The 20,970-nt window shown below is 37.0% G+C and overlaps 2 protein-coding genes and 1 pseudogene across 2 annotated transcripts; 2 read left to right on the top strand and 1 right to left on the bottom strand.

The window, feature by feature from the left end:
• Positions 1–218: 218 nt before the first annotated feature.
• Positions 219–853, top strand: LOC110887695 (annotated as a pseudogene).
• Positions 854–1,192: 339 nt separating this feature from the next.
• On the bottom strand, positions 1,193–5,427 carry LOC110889454 (LEAF RUST 10 DISEASE-RESISTANCE LOCUS RECEPTOR-LIKE PROTEIN KINASE-like 2.5). The gene is made up of 3 exons (XM_022136984.2): positions 4,496–5,427; positions 2,630–2,659; positions 1,193–2,536 (listed from the first exon to the last, which is right to left on the bottom strand). Exons 1-3 carry the CDS (start codon positions 5,307–5,309, stop codon positions 1,320–1,322), a joined length of 2,061 nt encoding a protein of 686 aa, XP_021992676.1. The 5' UTR covers positions 5,310–5,427; the 3' UTR covers positions 1,193–1,319.
• Positions 5,428–19,705: 14,278 nt separating this feature from the next.
• LOC110887699 (serine/threonine-protein phosphatase 7 long form homolog) lies at positions 19,706–20,701 on the top strand. The gene has a single exon (XM_022135271.1). The coding sequence runs from the start codon at positions 19,706–19,708 to the stop codon at positions 20,699–20,701; it is 996 nt and encodes a 331-aa protein (XP_021990963.1).
• The last annotated feature ends 269 nt before the right edge of the window (positions 20,702–20,970 follow it).

Raw genomic sequence — 20,970 nt, 5'->3', positions numbered from 1 at the left:
AAACTAAAATGTTAACTTTTTATCTTTTAATCCTAGCACTTGCCGTCGTTGGAGCGGTTATTGTTGTTGTCGGATATGGAATCATTGTTTCCCAACAACCCAGAGAACTTACCTGTAAGTATAGAAGGACCCGAAGATGCAAATGATATATAGAAATATTCATAAGGAACTACGGAAGTTTGGCACCAAAAAGATACGAGTATTCAAAAATCAGGAAAATGAAAACCTCATTCCTAGAAAAAATGGGACAAGGAGGATATGGAAGTGTTTATAAAGGACAATTGCTAATCGTAGTCTAGTTACAGTGAAGCGGTGAGAAATGGAGAAGACTTCGTTATTGAAGTTGCTACCATTGGTAGAACTTCTCATGTCAACGTAGTCACCCTTTTAGGTTTCTGCTTCAAGGGAAACAAAAGTGCCTTGTTGTGTTAGTTCATGTCAAACGGGTCACTAGATAAGTTTCTACGTGATGAAGGCTCTCATTTGGACTGGAACACATTGTTCCAAATTGTAAAAGGGATCGCAGGAGGTCTAGAGTGAGTACCTACACACAGAGGTTGTAACACAAGAATCGTACACTTTGACATAAAGCCTCATAACAGTCATAACGTTCTATTAGAGGAATAATTTGTCCCTAAAATATTTGATTTCGGGCTGGCTATGTTGTGCAAGACGAAATAAAGTATTGTGTCTAACTGGGTGCAAGTGCTGAGGTACTGCCGGATACATGGACCCTTAAGTATTTCTTAGTAGTCTTCGAGGTGGATCTCACAAATCTGATGTGTATAGCTACGGGATGATGGCTCTTGAAATGACAGGTGCACGCAAGACTACAAAAAAAAAACCCTTGTAGGGACAACATTTTTTAAGCCTATAGGGAGGACATGCGTCTCTATAGGTGTTTTTCACCTATAGGGAGGACATGTCGTCTCTATAGGTCTTTGTCAGGGATTATCCATAAGTCAACTATTGCTCCAAATACTGGGTCCTGTTTCTTGGTCATTTGAGCTTGTAAAATTTGTACAAATTTATTCGAAACATTGGAAAGGAATAAATTCAGGTTACTAAACTGTAGTAATCTCATCAAATAACTTTTTTGTACATCATACCTGAGATCAAAACATTAGCAGGTCTCAGTGTTAAGGAATTGATAACAAGATAATGTTTGTGAAAGTCTCTCTCCTTGTTATTGTTTCGTCTAAGTTTATGTTTCATTTTGATTGAATTTTTTCCTGTTACACACAAAATATTTAAAAAAAAAATCTTATCCAACAAAATTTAGAAGCCCATAAAACTTAAGAATAGGTTAAGCTAGTTCACTAGCTGGCTTCATGAGAGAAAGGTAGAGATATCTTTCCCTGCACAGTTGATATTCTCTCAAAGCTTGAACTCTGAATGGATGAGGTGGGAGTGCGTTGAAAAGGCCTTGCGGGAGATGGCTCGAAGCGTCTAGGGGGAACTTGCAATAACTCGAAGCTTCCTTCTAACATCTCCACAACTTTACTTATAGATGGCCGATCTGATGGATTAGACTGAATGCACCAAAGGCTCACTATCATCATCTTCCTAGCTAATTCCTCTTCCTCTTCACTTGTCACCCCATAGTCCTCTAAATCGCCTCCAACTTCTACTTGCTTGTATACCCAATCTGGAAAGTATGCTTCACTTGTGCTATTCACGCTAGTGTTATTGTGCTTACGTGCACCCGTCATTTCAAGAACCATCATCCCGTAGCTATACACATCAGACTTGTGAGATGCACCTCCAAGACTCTTGAAAAATACTTCAGGTGCCATGTATCCGGCAGTACCTCTTGCACCCATTACAGACACAATACTTTCTTTTGTCTTGCACAACTTAGCTAGTCCAAAATCAGATATTTTTGGGACAAATTCTTCATCCAAAAGGATGTTGTGAGGTTTTATGTCAAAGTGCACAATTCTTGTGTTACAACCTTTGTGAAGGTACTCTAGACCTCTTGCAATCCCTTTTGCGATTTGGAACAATGTGTTCCAGTCCAAATGGGAGCCATCACCACGTAGAAACTTATCCAAGGATCCGTTTGGCATGAACTTATACAACAGGGCTCTTTTCTTTCCTTCAAAGCAGAAACCTAACAGAGTGACTATGTTGACATGAGAAGTTCTACCGATGCTCGCAACTTCATTAATGAAATCTTCTCCATTTCCCGTCGCTTCACTCAAGAGCTTCACTGCAACTAGATGCCCATTAGGTAGTTGTCCTTTGTAAACACTTCCATATCCTCCGTGTCCCAGTTTCTCTAGGAACGAGTTTGTCATTTTCTCGATTTCTGAATACTTGTATCTTTTTGGTGCCAAATTTCCATAATTCCTTATGAATATTTCTATATTATCATTTGCAGCTTCAGGTCCTTTAGGAGAGACAGGTGAACTCGGGTTTTGATAAAATACCTTGACCCATTCTTTGATTGGGCGCGTTTTTTTTCTTTGTTGGCAAACAAAGATTCCACATCCAATGCCAACAACAGCAATAACTGCTCCAACGATTCCAAGTACTAGGATTCACAGAAAAAAGACACAATTTTAGTTTCATGAAACACTGACTGATGAAGAAACTTAAGTCTATTTAGTGAGAGTAAAATCCATACCTATACCCAGAGAACTACTCTTTGAACCCCCTGCAAGTATATAGAATTTCAAGAACATGTTAGATTCATAATCGTCACATCAAAACATTACAACTTAAGGCTTATGACTATGGCTGATGATTTTAAGTTTATATCCTCCAGTAGTTAAATGATAAACTTGTGTACAATCGAAATTTCATTCAAAGAGTTAAACTGTTAAAGATCTTCTCAAAGTATTAGGTGATTTAGAAATTAAAGATCTTCTCAAAGTATTTATTGTTGTTAGACAAACCGACATTAACAAATTATGTGGAAAACATTAATAATCATCTAAAATATGAATTTTGTAACTAAATTTTTGTGGAAGCAATCCTGTGATTCCTAAACAGTAGACACAAATGACAAGAATACCAAACATGAGAAAGCGTGCCTTGACAACCAGCACGTGCTTATCTCATTTGCTTTTGATACTTTTGGTTTTCTGGCGCCAGAGGCTGTGAACCTACTTAGTCGAGTTCAAAGGGTCATGCATAGTAATGTTATGACCCCGAGATCTATGGACATAGTTTTTAAAAGAATTAGTTTTGCTATTCAAAAAGGGGTAGTGGCGCAGCTTGTTGCCCGTTACCAACTATCTCGATGTAAATTCATAACACGACTCTAAATAAATTTCGAAGGATTGATGGCCGCAATGTTGTGGCAAGCCTAACCCCCAAAAAAGCAAGGCCGGCTCAAAATATTGTAGGCCCGAAGCGGATAACAAAATTGAGGCCCTTTGCGTAAATAATAAAAGAAAAAAAAATGTTTTTGATCCTATGATTCATATACCATCTCTATGTATACATAGTTATATATCATAAACCTCAACGCCAACAATTTTAAAGTCAAAATCACCTACATATAATATGTTATCTTAAGAATTTGGGGCCTCGGGGAAGTGGAGGCCTAAAGCGGCTTGCTTTATTTCACTCCCCCTTGAGCCGGCCCTGCAAAAAAGATACATAATATTTATGTCTCCACACTGGACCGACTGGCCACATATATCGTATGGCCGAGTGTCCTGGCAACATGCGACTGGAAAAGAGACGATGGTGGCTAGAACCACCATTATGGCTAATAGAGCAGGGCTCGGGCCTAGAAGAGGTATGTTTGGGAGGAACCGATGAATGAGGATGATGAACAATGAATGAACTAGAAAGGAAGGTGGTTTATGGGAAAAAAATGAATGTGGAACAAGTCTTTTAAGACTTTTTAAACGTCAATTTCAATCAACGACACGTATGTAATAATGAAAGAAACTGTAACAGAAACTTCTTTCTTGACTAACAAATTTGAAGTTGTTTGCCGTTCAAAAAAAATCTGCCCAACATTAGTCAATATACAACTTATTAAGAGCAAATTAAACGTAATTATAACATGGCTAATGACACTCTAATTGGGATACTTATAAAACTCATGTATCTTATAAAAATAAATCTAAGTCTCACTTTATTTGTAAAACTTTCTCATCCTGAGAACATTCAAATATAAAAATGTGGATATATAGTTTATTTAAAAAGAACAATAATATTTGCGACTTTTCAATAAAAGTGAACTTTATATTTTTTTCAATATTGACAAACTTTAAAAAAAAAAATTATGAAACAGATTCACAGTATTATTGAAATGGTCAAATTAACCGGGTCTAGGGTTAGTTGAGTTTGTGTCAATTCTAAGCAACCAGTTTTCCGATTACTGATGCATTCATTAAATTTTATTGGACTTGCTACCTCACACACCTCTTAAAATCTACTTCTGTGGGATGCAAACAATTTTGGTAAAGATAAACACTTGATGCCACTAGACCAAGAACCAATATAAGACTACATGATCAGAACAATTACTTACCTCCTCCATTTTCCACGGAAACGTTGTTACAAGTTGCAGAGAAGTTCCCGCTAGCACAGTAGCAAACAAACTGATCAGGTGAAGTTGAGTTAGACCCACATCTACCACCGGACCGATCACACCGATCACACTCGTCGTTATACGCCGTCCACCGTAGCTTGAAACCATCCTGCAAAGCTTGTCTCAAATCACTCACGGAAGCAGGTCCTACTCGATTTACCCAAGACTGATCCACTGGTACAGTAATATGACTGTTGCATTGCACCAAAAAACTGCTATTCGTAGTATCATTGTTGATTAAACTGGTTCTATAGAAATAACTATCACTTTGGGTCTGATTCACATCGCAACTGAACCGATAACCAGCATCCAACGGACTCGCACCTAATATACCTTGGCATCCGTAGTACAAAGATACTTCCTCCTGGCCAAAATTATTGCCGTTGAAAAGTGTAGTGTTATAGGTGGTGTTGTAAAGAGGTTGAGGGCAATTGTTGGTCCATAGATCATTTCTAGCAACAGTGACCGTGTGTATACTGCTGTCAGTTTTTAGGACCCGATAGTCTACTGGCCCTAAACGGACCATAGGAACATCAGATCGGCAGGATAGCTGAAAATCCAGGTGGCCGCAATGTTGTGGCCTGCCTGACAGCCAAAAAGGGTACACGATTTCAATTTCTCCACACTGGACCGACTGGCCACATATATCGTATGGACTAGTGTCCTGGCAACGAGCGACTGGAAAAGAGATAATGATGGCTAGGACCACCGTTATGGCAAGTGTTGCGGGGCTGGGGTCTGGACGGGGTTTCATGGTGGAAAGTACGAATTATGATGAACGTTGAATGAACGAGAAAGGATGGTTGTTTATGGGAAAAATGAAAGTGGAACAAGTCTTTTGATTTGTTGAGTTGTCAAATTTCATTACCGACGACAATACGTTATTATTATTTAAGAATGAAACAACTTGAAAATCTTATCATTCAATAATCAAACAACTTGAAAATCGAAATAGAAGTTCCAGTTGACTAACAATATGAAGTTGACCGGGTGTTACTAAGATGGAAGACAGAGTCCACAAGTCTAATTTCTGATCCGATTGGGTTAATATGTCTAATATATTTTATATATTATCACTTAACTAGTATTAAGCACCCCTTGCATTGCGATGAGGCCATTAACATTATTGAATTTGCGGCGTATTAATGCGAATTACTTAGACCAAAACGTTAAACATAGAAAAGGATAACTAACTCGATACAGGACCCGCACGTTGCGACAAACCTCTCAAACAGGAAAAAATAGACGCCGTAATAAAATGTTGGACCACACACACGTTGCGTCGTGTTAATTCACAAATTTAGAGCGAAACGTAAAACGAAAATTTTGCATAAGATGAAAATTATATCCAGGGAGCAAAGTTGAAAGTACAAAAGTTGCGAGGTTAAATTGCAAAAGGTGAAAGTTTTGGTGTTATAAATAAAAAAACAAATAGTTTTGGGTTAAAAGTGAAACATCAATTTTTTTTTTGAAAACCTTACAAAGCATGAGTTACTCACCTTTATGTACACAAATGTTGTAACTTTAGAGTATGTAATGCGTTTGTAGATATAATTTCTGATCCGATTGGGTTAATATGCGTAATATATTTTATATTTTATTACTTAATGTGTTTGTAACTCTCTCTCTCTCTCTCTCTATATATATATATATATATATATATATATATATATATATATATAGGAGAAGGATTCGTTAGTAACCACCCTTTATTGCGAGAACCGCGAGAACCAATGTGAACACAACCAAAAAAACCTAAAAATAGCTAAAAAACACACAAATATTTTATTTTTTTTAATATTTTTTATAAAAAATCGCTACTTTTAGTAGCAAAAAAAAAATTCTACTAAAAGTAGCGATTTTAATGTAAAAAATATTTAAAAAAATTGTGTGTGTGTGTGTGTGTTTTTTTTTTTTAATTTTTTATGTTTTTTGGTTTAGTTTTTAACATTTTAGCTTGGGTTGGGGGGGGGGGAGGGTTAGGTTTTTGGGGGGTGTGGGAGAGGGTTTAGGTTTTTTTGGGGGTGGGGGGGGGTTAGGTTTTTTAGGTTTTTTTAGCTATTTTAGGTTGTGTTCACATTGGTTCTCACGGTTCTCGCAATAAAGGTGGTTCTCGCATGATATATATATATATATATATATATATATATATATATATATATATATATATATATATATATATATATATATAGGACAAAGATCCGTTAGGAACCACCCCTTATTGCGAGAACCGCGAGAACCAGTGTGAACACTTGGCAAAATTGTAATTATGTGGTACTTATTATAAAACACGCGCCCCTCTGTTTCATAACTCTGTTCACGATTAATAGTTAGGGTTTCATTCATCAGATCAGAACTTTGTATACATCGACGACGGTGGCCGACGACGTTCACATATCTCACCGGAGTTCACGACGGTGGCATCCGGTCACGGTGTTTCCAGCGGCATTCACAACGACAACCCACCATTTACACCCTCTACATGGCATCCTCTGATTCATCAATTGTCAATTATCACACATCTGATGTTCCTCCTCATACATTTTATGATAATCCTCCTCATATCTACATGGCATCCTCTGATTCATTAAGTGTCGATTCTCACACATATGATGTTCCTCCTCATACATTATCTGGTATTCCTCCTCATATACATCTGATGCTGTTCTAAATTGTGATCTGGTTTGTGTCCTAGGGTTAATTTTGAGTTCTACTTTTCGTGTGTATGCGTTAGGAACAAGCTATGAATTGGTCATGATCTAAGTTGTTCTTATGAGTTTCCATGAGTGTAAGGTAGGTAAAAGTAAAGTAGAATGAAAGAGGAGCCAGTTGAAGCTTGCTTACGTAGCCGATTTCGTATGGTGATCTGCCAGTATTTGTGTTAACCGAGGTTTTTAAGAACGTACTGATAGTTAGGTATGGAGTAGACTGTTATATAATCTTTTAGTTCTTCATCTGCAAGTAGTCTTGTGGTATTCTGGCATAGACGATGAGTTCACGGACTTAATAAGATCATTGTTGATATATTTTTTTCGTTTTGCAGTTTTTAGCTAATTGCATATGGTGATCTTCATTGATTTGTGTTTACCAAGGTTTTAAACTTTTAAGAATCTACTGAAAAATAGATATTGAGAAGACTATTCTATAATCTTTTAGTTCTTCATCTGCAAGTAATTTTGTGGTATTCCGGCGTAGAAGATGATATCATGTACTGGTTAAGATCTTTGTCGATATATCTTTTTAATTTGCATGTTGTAGATACTCTGTAAATATTATATTAAATGATATGCACATATGCATTATATTTACTGTAAATGATCTTGTATTAAATTATATGCACATGTGCATTATATTGATTGTAAATGATATTTGTATTAAATTATATGCACATGTGCATTATGTTGAAAATTAGAATATATAATTGATGTATGTATTCTGAATAAGTGCCTTATAGATAACTATCCAATTATGTACAGAATGGCAGCAAACAAAGGGTCTTGGGTGGCGGACAACTACAAAAAAAAAAATACGGGAGGTTACTGTGTGAGATTGGCAATGGAATAATAAGTCGACAACCGGGGAGGCATGGGTGTATTATATGCAGCAAAGTCGCAGAAGAAGTTTGAATCGATCTCTCGCTTGGGATATATCGTTTCTCAAAAGCACCGTATATCTAACCATTCTCGTTCATCTACTCCTGGTAAGAAATGATTGATATACGGATATACCAATTTCAGGTTATTATAATATTAAGTTTTGCAAGTTCTAAAATTTTACTTTCTATGTAGGTGGATGTTTGCGTCTTGTTCCAACGAAAGAGGTAGTTGATTATGTGAACAAGCTGCTTTTAGATTCACGTGTCAAGACCTACAGGAACATACATAAGATGCCGACGTTTATATTAGACAAGAGGGAACGAATGGGCTCTAGGTTTATTTCGGATAATGGATTAGTGGAGGACCCTATTGATGTTGAAAAGCAAAGGGCCGTTGTCAATCTATGGACCGAATAAGATAGACAAATGTTCTTAGATAATTATGCTTTGTTTGGCAAACACTTCATAAAGATTGCATCTTTTTTTCAACACAAAACAGTTGCTGAATGTGTTGAGTTCTATTACAAGAATCATAAGTCTGAGAGTTTCCAAAAAACAAAGAAGAATTCAAAATTTTGCGAAAGGGAAGTCGTGTGATGTTAATACTAACAGTACGTGTTTGGTGACTCATGGGAAAAGACCCAATCGGGAAACGGGGGCCACTTCTCTCGACATGCTCGGTGCTGCTTCAGCAATGGTTGCTAATGTGAATGAACGGTCGAATGATTTTACTATCTATTGTAACGAGCAGGAAACCGTTGCAGCCGATGTGTTGGCTGGGATTTGCGGGTCGATATCATCAGAAGCTTTGGGTTCTTGCATTACCAGTTCAGTTGACCACCCGAAATTGGGTCGTTCTTCGCTAAACGATGTTGATGAGCTGAGGAGACTTGTTCGGATGACAGTTGTGGGGAAGATACGAATGTTGGAGTTGAACCTACGGCATCATCCTAATTTGTTATCAATTATGTATTACATGTAATTATTTGTGATTTTATTATTACCCACTTAAAATAATGTAATTTTATTACTACCCATTTAACTTACAATATTAATATTAATGCCTAACTTACAATATGCACATGTGCATACATATCGACCAGTTGTATCTAACAGTTGAATCATCTTGTTTATTGATATACCATTGTTTATTATTATACATGTTACTAATATTAATATAAAACCGTTTGTTATGCCTTATATATAACTATACCCATTTGTAATACATTACATATTACACTGTACGTTATATAACTTTATGCACATGTGCATACCCATCATTTAATTTATTAACCAACATAATATAACATATTTTAACAATCATGCACATCTATAACACATTATATATTACTAACACACATTTAATCATTACTAACATTTATTACCAACCATCTTGTTAGTTTAGCCATTTTAATGCACATGTGCATAAACGACAACAACCAATACGAACTCCAAACATCGATTACTATATCAGCTAAAATACCAAATAATTACGATATCAACTACTATACCAGTTGTTGTCAACCAAATGTATTAGTGTCATAATAGACCACTTCCAACCACATTTAACCATAACTATAAACGACATCATAACAAAGTACCATCTGACGTGTTAAAACAAACAAAACAAAACAAAAAGTACTAGTTTCATTAACATAAATCACCAACAAAACAGAAATACTATATGTTCCTAAAGTTAATAGCCTGTTGTGTTAACTCATACCCTCAAACTTATCCTCATTCTTCCATTTATCAAGCATATTCCAACATTTTTCTTGTTTCATCGTCTCTTTGTCTATCGTTTTCCGCATTTTTTTCATCTCTCAAACCACGTGTTTTCTCTTTTGCAAGTTCCATAACAGTTTCCTTGTACATGTTTGCATCTGATAATAACAGTTTTGTTGATATCTTCATCCTCAAGTTTTTCAGCTGCATGTCTTGAATATCTTTCCGAGTACTAAAACCGCTTTCAAACTTGACATCGCTCTATTTGTACATCTCCATGTGTTGAAATTTTCTTTTCCAACTTTCTTTCCATTGCAATTCTGCAATGAACATGTGCATATACGTTAAATACCTTAATAATCTAGTATGACAAATTATGCGCATGCGCATAGTAACATGTTTTGTCATATTATGCACATGTGCATATATGTATATATCACACCACACTATCTTGTTACCACATTCTAACATAAAATAATCAAATATTATAACCTTTTTGTTTACCATGCATACACTTTTCCGTTGTGACTGCGTCTTACAATGATGACCCTTCGTCCCTCGACTTTAATACAAATATAACTTTTTTCATTTTCTTTTCCAACTTTTTTTCCATTGCAATTCTGCAATATATACACATGTTAACACATTGACCCGACAAAAACAAATTCGGTTACAAATTATAAACATACTTTATCATGTTATGCACATGTGCATTCTAACACGTTATGCACATGTGCATACCAATCAAGCATAGATATGAACCAAAACTATAAGTATAAACATAAGTTATCACATTATGCACATGTGCATTCCAAATCAAACACAAACACATATGCATACTACACGAACAAACAAACACAATCACATATGCACAACATCGGCTGTAATCTACACGAACAAACATTAAAACCTTCAGTCTGTTCAACCAAAATACCCCTGGAACTTTTACCGCAAGACCAAATGAATAACTGATGCGGCCAGCTGTTAACAGCCATACACAAGCATTTTAAGGCTATATTAAGATCCAGCAGCATCATAAACTCAGCACTATGCTTTAGGCTCACACTTTGCAGACTTACAAACAGTAGGTATGTTATCCGGTGCACCATTAACATAATACTCACAACATGCAGCAAACTACCAGCATTAACGATAGACCCTACATGTATGCAGCTGACTAACCCGGAGATCAACAACTCGGGAAGTAAATACGGATCCCAAAAGCACAGACAGTAAACCCAGTAGCCAGTACCTCGGACATACAATAAAGAGTGGATGTAATATAACTATGCACATGTGCATACATACAACAACATTATGCACATGTGCATTCCAAAACAAACACAAACATATAATCGCAACAATATTATGCACATGTGCATTCTAAAACAAACAGAAACACATAATCGTATTTACATGCGGATGTAATATAAATATGCACATGTGCATACATACAACAATATTATGCACATGTGCACTCCAAATCAAAACACATGTGCATTCCAAAACAAACACAAACATATAATCGCAACAATATTATGCACATGTGCATTCTAAAACAAACAGAAACACATAATCGTATTTACATGCGGATGTAATATAAATATGCACATGTGCATACATACAACAATATTATGCACATGTGCACTCCAAATCAAAACACAAACACTAACTACACAAAAAAACCGACCTGCATAAAAAATGTAGAGAAGACGAAAAGAGATTACCTGAATTCTCGCTGGAACACCGATTCAAGTCTCTGATTCAAGTCTCTGACTTCAAGAGCACCTTCAAGTGTCCCATTCTGTATCTAGATCGGTCGATTCAAGTCAATGACGTTGCGGTTGTTCAAGATAACATTCAAGTGTCACATTCTGTATCTAGATCGGTCGACGAGAGACACTGGTACCCTCGCCGGAACCCTAGACACACAGTAGTCATGGTCACCACCACCAAACCATCACCACCGCCGACTTATGCCCCGCCGTGGAACCCGTGAACGCCGACTGCCGCTCCACCGTTAAATCCGTGAACGGTCGATGAGATACGAACGGACCCGTGAAATTTGTGGGATCGACCGTTGTTTACTGCCGTGAGAACCACCGTACACTCTTGTGCGCCGCCTGTATGCCGCCGTGAACAGCCGTGATCCGTCAATGTGTCGCTGCTGATGATGCAGATTGTGGTTTGGGAATGAATGAATTGAACTTGAGAAACCCTAAAACAGGGGACGTGTCTTATGTTAAAGTTCAATATAATTACAATATATGCCACCGTGTGTTTTTTTTGGTATAATTCAATATATTTACAATTTTGCCATGTGTTCACATTGGTTCTCGCGGTTCTCGCAATAAAGGTGGTTCTCGCATGAACCCCTCCCTATATATATATATATATATATATATATAGGGTGAGAATTTGGAGAAAACAGTAGTAAAAGTGAGAACGCTGAGAATGCTTATTGATCGTCCGATCAAAATAATCTATGGACTATATTGGCGCGGTGGGATTTTAGTAAATAACACCAATTTTATTACGTGGACGCGCGTCATTAAGGGTAAAAAGGTAAAAAAACTATTCCTTGCATAAAATGCCATTGAAAAATAAAACGCCAAATAAATACAAAACACCAATTTTATCACTGCGTACTTTTTTCTGCGTTTTTATTTAAGCTCTCTGGCTACAAAAACGCCATAAAACATGACACGACATTATATATAACGCCAAAGTTACATTCGGATAAATGTTAATTACATTTTTTGTTATAAAAATAACATCCCGCCTAAATTACGCGCCAAAAAAATTCTATAAATAGAAACGCTTCACCAGTGGTTGCTAAAAAAATTTACAACTCAATGTAAAACGCCAAAAAATACAACGACAACAAAACATCTTTTCTTTGATACCCAGTAATGTTCTGCATGAAGCTTCATTGAATGATTTGTTACGTGAGTGAAGAAAAATTTTGCTGCATGAGATGAATAAAATTGAAAAAAGGACTGATGACACCCATATATCATACTGTCATCTTTGTTCCTGAAGAAGGTTTGGAAGATAAGAAGAGACCTATACCAGTATATATGCTACTTTTGCCTCATGAATATAATGAAGACCACAGGCAGATAGCATCCACCCACAGGGGGGTCACTCTATGTCTCAAACATCCACAAAGATACTTCAAAACATGAACAAAGAAAATAAACAACGCCAACCCCAAAACGGCATTTATTTGTCACATTTCTTATAGTTTCAAAAGAAAAAAAAAAGACTGATGACACTGAATATTTAAAAACATAAATTGCTTCTACTTTGTTTTTTTTTTAATTTCCTTTATCTATTGTTTGTTTTGTAATGTTAGTTAATAAACGAGAAAATAATACTAATGCTATAATGAAAAATATAATAAAATGCCAAAATTAGCAAGTACGAGTAAAACACCATAATGCCGTAAAAACGCCCCCAAAAAACTAACAAACTATATAATAAAATTAATTTGAACAACTAATATTATAAAAAAGCGTGAAACAATGTGCAAAGAATATAAAACAAAAGAAGACCAATAGTTATCTAACTGCCATTGGAAAACAAAACGCCATAATTAAAGCCGTCAAAATATTTGACCTGTTGCACCATTAAAACAGTTGAATCTGAAAACAAAACACGGTAAAACTGTAAAAAAACAGTAAAATGCAACGATGGAAAACATAATTACTAAGATTTATTATATTAAATTTATTTATCTTTTTCAAAACGCCATAATTACCTGACATACGCAGGTAAAAAAAGTCAATATAAAAGAAGACTATGAGAACCCAAGCTCAAACACGCCAAAAAGACTAAAACACCAAATATTCTCCAAAACGCCAAAAAATTTAAAAAATGGCTAAGGTTATTGCATGGAGGTTTGAAGGAAAGAGAAACGATTCATCATAAAGTTCTCTGACAGGAGAAGAGTAAAGGTAAGAACAATAAAAGCCATGATGAGAATGACTGAAAATGTTCAGAAGGATATCCTGGCCCTTGGTGTTCCAAGAGACAACGATTGTGAAAGAACCAGAACTGTAATAAAAAGGCTGGAGAGAAAGTTTCCAGCAGAAGAAGATGATGATATTGAAGATACCCATATACCAAAAATTGAAGTTGGGTATTGCATGAAGAAGAAGGGACACTTGAAGTGGCTTATCAAAACAGAGTGCAATATTCAAGGCCAATGGAAGAAATGTGGAAGACAGGGTTGCTATCTGTCATTGAACAACTCTGTGATTTAACACACCTTCAAACGATCCAAAATCCAAGAATGTAGAGATATTCAAGAATAGGCTGCAACAAAGAAGAGACGAGCTAATGGCGTTATACGCAAAAATGAAATTTGATGATGAAGAATCTGAAGAAAGTGATGAACAAAGCGATGGGTACATCTCTGATGTAATCCCACCTACGGAAGACTATTAATTTATTTTGATTTTTGTTTTATTGTAGATTTTATAAAATGTTAATCTATGGAAATGAATTATTAACAAAAAGATACAAAACGCCAAAAATGACTTGGGAAAAGACATAACGCCAAAAATTAACTATGAAACACAAAAAGAATTAATTCAACGAGAAGAGATCTGAGAAAAACAGTAAAACGCCAAAATAATTAATAAATCTACATAACGCCAAAATTATCTGGCACAAAAAAATAAAGAAGCCTGTCAAACGCGAAAATCGTGAAAGGAGAAGAATATTAAAAGGACAAAAAAACCCTCGGACCCTGATCATGCTCCACGCCACGTGTTCGGCAAGGATGCGTTCTCACCGTTCTCACACTTTTGAGCGTTTTCTCCTGAACCCGTTTCTCTCTCTCTCTCTCTCTATATATATATATATAGGGTAAGGTTCATGCGAGAACCAACTTAATTGCGAGAACCGCGAGAACCAATGTGAACACAACCAAAAATAGCTAAAAAAAACCTAAAAAAACCTAACCCCCCCCCTCCCACACCCCCAAAAAAAAACCTAAACCCCCTTCTCCACCCCCAAAAACCTAAACCCCCCCAAGCTTAAATGCTAAAAACTAAACCCACAAAAAACCTAAAAAAATCTAAATTTATTTTTAATATTTTTTATGTTAAAATCGCTACTTTTAGTAGAAATTTTTTTTTTTAAATTTAATTTTTTTTTGCTACTAAAAGTAGTGATTTTTTTTATAAAAAATATTAAAAAAAAATTTGTGTGTTTTTTAAGCTATTTTTAGGCATTTTTGGTTGTGTTCACATTGGTTCTCGCAATAAAGGGTGGTTCCTAACGGATCTTTGTCCTATATATGTATATGTATATGTATATGTATATGTATATGTATATGTATATGTATATGTATATGTATATGTATATGTATATGTATATGTATATGTATATATAGAAAAAGTATATCGTACATTACGGCTTAACGTAGTTCACGTACAACAACGTGCGTGATTTGTTATATAACATGCGTCATTAATGTTTTCAACATGCGTGATTATTGTATTTCAACATTCATGATTTTGGATTTTTGAGTTATAACGTGCGTGATTTTAAAATGAACGTGCGTAATTACCTGTCGTACGTGATGTACGTTAAGCCGTAATGTACGTTAGCTTTCCTCTCTCTCCCTCTCTCTCTCTGTCTCTCTCTCTCTCTCTCTCTATATATATATATATATATACACCTACTTAATGAATAATTTAAAACTTAAACAAAACGAATTATAAAGGTAAAGTGGTGGCGTCACCAGGATCGGTCGACAACTGGTTCCAATTGCTTTTGCTACCGCGATGCACCTTGCGGGTAGTCAGACCATCTTCCAGACAAGAGCAGAGATCAGGGAATAGGAAATCTCTACAGTGTCGTAACATCTTGCACACGCTTGCAATTTGGGAAGAGGGTTCTGGGTTTGATGATTTCGTCTCTTGCCTATTGGAAAGCGTGAGGCTAGCGGGGGCTCCTAGGGGAGAATGCAGGAGGGAGGAAGACAAAGAAAGGGACCCTAATATTAAGCAATGTCTTCGGAAAGTCGGGAATGTGCATTTCACGATTGTGGTTAAGGTCCTATGCTCTGGTGGAGTTGCCCCTCTATGTGATTCGACCTTGAAAGCTTTTATTGATAAACACCCAAAGGTTCCGCCCCCGTCCTTGCCTTCCAAGCCTTTGGCCCAACCCACTCTTATTGTTGATGGGGAGTGATGCTCAAATGTATCCGACCCTTTTCTAAAGGAACGTCTTGTGGTAAGGACGGGATGCGGGCCCAACACCTATTAGATGCTACTGGCGGCGAGGGCTTGGTGACTTCCTTAGGTTTGCTTACGCGCATTACTAAAGTTGTAAACTTATGGCTTGGGGGATCCTGCCCTAAAGGTGCTTGTTGAGTTTGTTGCCTCGGCCCCCTTACCCCCTTATTGAAGCCCAATAAAGGAATTCGGCCTATTGCTGGGGGGGGGGGGTATTTGGCGAAGGTTGGTTTCCAAGGTGGCGATGAAGAAGGACGGGAGAGACATGGCCTATTACTTGGGGAACTTTTAATTTGGGGTGGGGACGACAAATGGGGCAGAGGCGATGCTTCACAATGCGAACAGGTTTCTCAACTCCTTTCATGCAGATGGTTTTTTGGCCTTGTTTATTGTGGACTTCTACAATGCTTTCAACACGGTCGACCGTACAACCTTCCTCCAAGAAGTTCATCAGTGTTGCCCGTCAATCTATTGGTGGGTTCAATTCCTCTACGCCCAGCCTGCTAGGTTGTATGTTGGTAACGAGTGTATTGGGGCTACTTCCGGAGTGCAACAAGGAGATCCTCTGGGCCCCTTCTCTTTGCCCTTGCCTTACACCCCCTTATTCTCCGGGTTCAGGACCGATGTAACCTCCTGTTTCATGCTTGGTACTTAGATGATGAGACGATTATCGACAATGCGTCTGAGGTTGCTAAGGCCTTAGACATCATCAACGAAGAGGGGCCACCTATTATAAGCTTCAAAGTAGTTCTGTTGGGCCCTGTTTTGAAAAAAGAAAGAAAAAGACTGGTTAAATCATACTAGACCATGAACCTTATGAAGTATTCGATATGATGGTTAATCAATCAGAAGTGATTCTAAAGAGACTTCATATGATATTTTTGAACCACACAGAAAGATGGTAGTTTTGAATTGGACCCACATATTTGCCAGACTGGCCATACAAGTATAAGATTCATTTTAGAGCTCCCAAAATTTCATTTGGCTGGTATACAAAGTGGCTTGAGATGATGTCTAGGGATTAGATACCAAAACTGTATACATTGGTCCATTGCTTTAACTGGGCTTGTAATATTGCCATCTCAAACAAACTAAGGTTGACGGGTTGAACCTAACACCTACTCGAACACTTCACAAGAACCTGAAAATCGTGTCAAACACATAAAACCCAAACACAACATGAGTTTATGCGGGTTGAAACCACGACCAATTATGCTTTAATACATTAGAAGTACAAATTTTAACAAAAATATACAAATGTACATGAAATTATTATGTTCCATATATAAAACATGATTTTCATTTTTTTAATGTTTGTTAGTTTTGGTAGTAGATACCTAATCAGTTTAGGTTATGACATTAAATTATAATTGTTAATTAGATAAAATAACTGGGTTAGTCGGGTCAACCGGCAAACCCGCCATGGGTTTGACCCGAATCTGGCCCAAACCCGTTTAGACTAAAACCCAAACCCACAAATTCCGTGTTAGGTTCAAGTATAATGTATTTCAAAGAGATGATGAACATGTTCACAATCTGACCAAAATACGAGTCTACGAGATCAGAAAAACAGTTACCGCCACCTTCTTTTGTATTGTTACACATTAACGAGAAATTCCCGCTAGCACAGTAGCAAGCAAACAGCTCAGGTGAAGTTGAGCTAGACCCACATTGACCATTTGACTGAATACACTTATCGCAGTCGTCATTTTTTGCCATCCACTGTAGATTGAAACCAGCCATCAAAGTTGATCTCAAGTCACTTTCTGAAGCAGTCACAGATGCTAATTGGTTTGCCGAAGATGGATCCACTGGTACAGTGATATGATTGCTGCATTGCACTAACAAATTGGTAATATTGGGGGTGATCAAACTGGTTCTATAAAAATAACTATCACTCTGGGTCTCATTCACGTTACAACCAAATCGATAACTAGCATCCCCTGGTATACTGTCTTGGCATCCATAGTACATAGATACATTCTCCTGGCCAAATTACTGCCATTGAAAAGCGTGGAGTCGTAGGTGGTGTTGTGGAGATACTCAGGACAAATGTTGCTCCACAGATCTTTTCTAGCGATAGTGATAGTATGTGCACTGCTGTCAATATTTAAAACTCGATAGTCTGTTGATTTTGAAACCAGCACGGGAACATCAGATTCGCAGGTTAGCTGAAAACCCGGGTGGCCACAATAAGCCGGGAGGCCTAACCCCCAAAAAAGGATACTTGAATTCAACATGTTCACACCGGACCGACTGGCCACATATCTCGTATGGTCGGGTTTCCTGGCACCAAATGACAGGGAAACATATGGTAATGACTAGGATCTCCACCAAAGCAAAGATGGAGGAGCTCAAGTGGAAGTGGTGATGAGATTTCATGGTGGTTGCTTAGATTAAGAAGGAAACAATGTAATAGCAAGGTAGCTGATTAATGCATATATGAACAAGAATTTTATTTGTTTAGTTATCAATTGTTTTATAAATAAAAAAAAAAGTTTATATATGTGTTGACTGACTTGGTCTAGGGATGAACCAGAGCGCTGGGTTGGGCATGAAATAAATGCAGGTTATTATACTGTAGTCATCGCATCAAATAACTTTTATGTACACAATACTACAGATCAAAACATCAGCGGATCTCAGTATTATGGAACCAATCTCAGTATTATGGAATTGATGAAACCCTTAGTGAAAGTGGTTAATCGATAATTTGATCATGGTTGTGAACGTCTGTCTCCTTTGTTTGTTGTTTAGTATAAGTTTTTGGTTCATTTCGGATGAGCTTTTGCCTCTTATACACAATTTGTTATAAATCTTATACAACAGAATTTGAAAGTCCCTTATAACTTAGAATTTTTTTGCATAAATAGGTGGTTTGAACCACAAAAGAGTGTTATTAGGTTGGTTTGAATTATGTTTTCATATTTAGGTAAGTTGTGAAACCATACAGCGACTTTCAATAACTTTTCTTCACAAAATCAGAGTGTCTGCCAAAAGCTGCATAAAATGTTGAAGATCGCTGAATGATACAGCGACCTTGTGAAGGTTGCTGTTTGAAGTACCAACTTTTGTGAAGGTCGCTGTTTGAAGTACCAAGCTTTGTGAAGGTCGCAGATTCTTATTGCAATGTTATTAAAGGTCGCAGTTTCATGTAGCAATCTTATATAAAGTCGCAGAATCATGTAACAATGTTATTGAAGGTCGCAGTTTGATGTAACAATGTTATTAAAGGTCGCATTTTCATATGACAATCTTATAAAAAGTCACAGAATCATGTTACAATGTTATTGAAGGTCACTTTTTCATATTGCATGCTTATTGAAGATCGCAATATGGTGTCACAATCTTTGTAAATAACGACAATTTTTGCAGAATTTACATGCAGCTTTCGTTTGCTAGTGTAATAGGTGAGTGTTTGAGCTCTTTGTCCTTTTCCTGCATGAAATGTGAGTGGTTAAATGTAAAGGTGAAATGACTAAACACCCTAGGCTGTCACGAAATGGAATCAAACCTGCTAAGTTGAATAGTATTGTGTAAGAAAAATACTGTAGTGTAAGAAAAATACTGGCTTTCACCATGAATCCGAAAAATGAGGCACAGATTGAAGTCTTTACATATGAACATAAAGCAAAGCACTCGGTCAACATTTTCAATATCAAACGAAGCTTCAATCCTTTCATTACCGATAAATATTCAGTGAAGTTTTATCAGCCGAAGATGAATTTTGAATGTCATCCTGGTCCGATTAATGCATCGGTGTTGTTCTTGGGCAACAATCACCGTGCGTTTGAGGTATTCAAAAATCCAACAGCGTATGATGTGCCATTAAATATTAGACGATCAGATCGAACGTTCTGGCAACATATGAAAGAAAATCCGGTTAGTGGAAGGGTAGAAGGTTTAATACATGCAGCAGGATTCAGCGGGATACTGCAAATTGGGTACAAGTATGTTGACCACGCGTTAATAACTGCGTTGGTTGAGAGATGGAGGCCAGAAACTCACACGTTTCACCTTCCTTTTGGAGAAACGACCGTGACATTACAGGATGTCAACGTGTTGTGGGGGCTACCGATAGATGGGTTGCCTATTTCTGGGGCTGACACTGGTATGTCGATGTATACTGTACGAGACAAGTGTCAAACGGTGTTGGGGTTTACCCCTGAGGAAGCTCATGTGAAGGGCAAAAGGGTTATGTCCTCCCGAGTTTTAGCACAAATAACGTCATCCAATTTTTCTGAAAATGAAGCATCAGACGAAGATTGCATTTTTCGTGCACGTCAAATAATATTTGATTTGATAGGGTGCACAATCTTTCATGATAATGCAAACAACCTGATTGATGTCAAATTTTTAGAATTTCTGGTAGACTTGCCCGCATGTTCGGGATATAGTTGGGGTGGTGCTGTGTTAGCTCTCCTTTACAAAAACCTTTGTAATGCTACAGCACCTAATGCTATAGCCATTACTGGCCCAGTTGCGCTTCTACAAGTGTGGGCTTGGGAGAGGTTTCGTTGTTTTGCTCCTGCTATTGCCCGGTTCCAGTACAATGCCCTGTTAGCTGCTCGGTAGTGTGAATTGGAAATAATTAAATTTATTATTTTGTATATATATACCTGACTTATGTTAATTTTTTATTTATCCTTTTAGGTGGAAGGGAAGCTTAACGTGTACAGATGTTTCCACACATTGCCTGAGAACATATAGATCTCAGCTGCAATCAATGACCGAGGCAACGGTATGGTTGTTAGTTGTTGACATATAAAATTTAAGTTTGTTTGAACACTTTTCTAATGATTGATTTTTTTTTGTTGCAGTTTAATTGGAGACCATACGACGAC

The sequence above is a fragment of the Helianthus annuus genome, chromosome 11, assembly GCF_002127325.2.
Source record: "Helianthus annuus cultivar XRQ/B chromosome 11, HanXRQr2.0-SUNRISE, whole genome shotgun sequence".
NCBI classification, from domain to species: Eukaryota; Viridiplantae; Streptophyta; class Magnoliopsida; order Asterales; family Asteraceae; genus Helianthus; species Helianthus annuus.
Note: the sequence above shows the minus strand (reverse complement) of the source record. Positions and strands in the feature narration are given on the sequence as shown.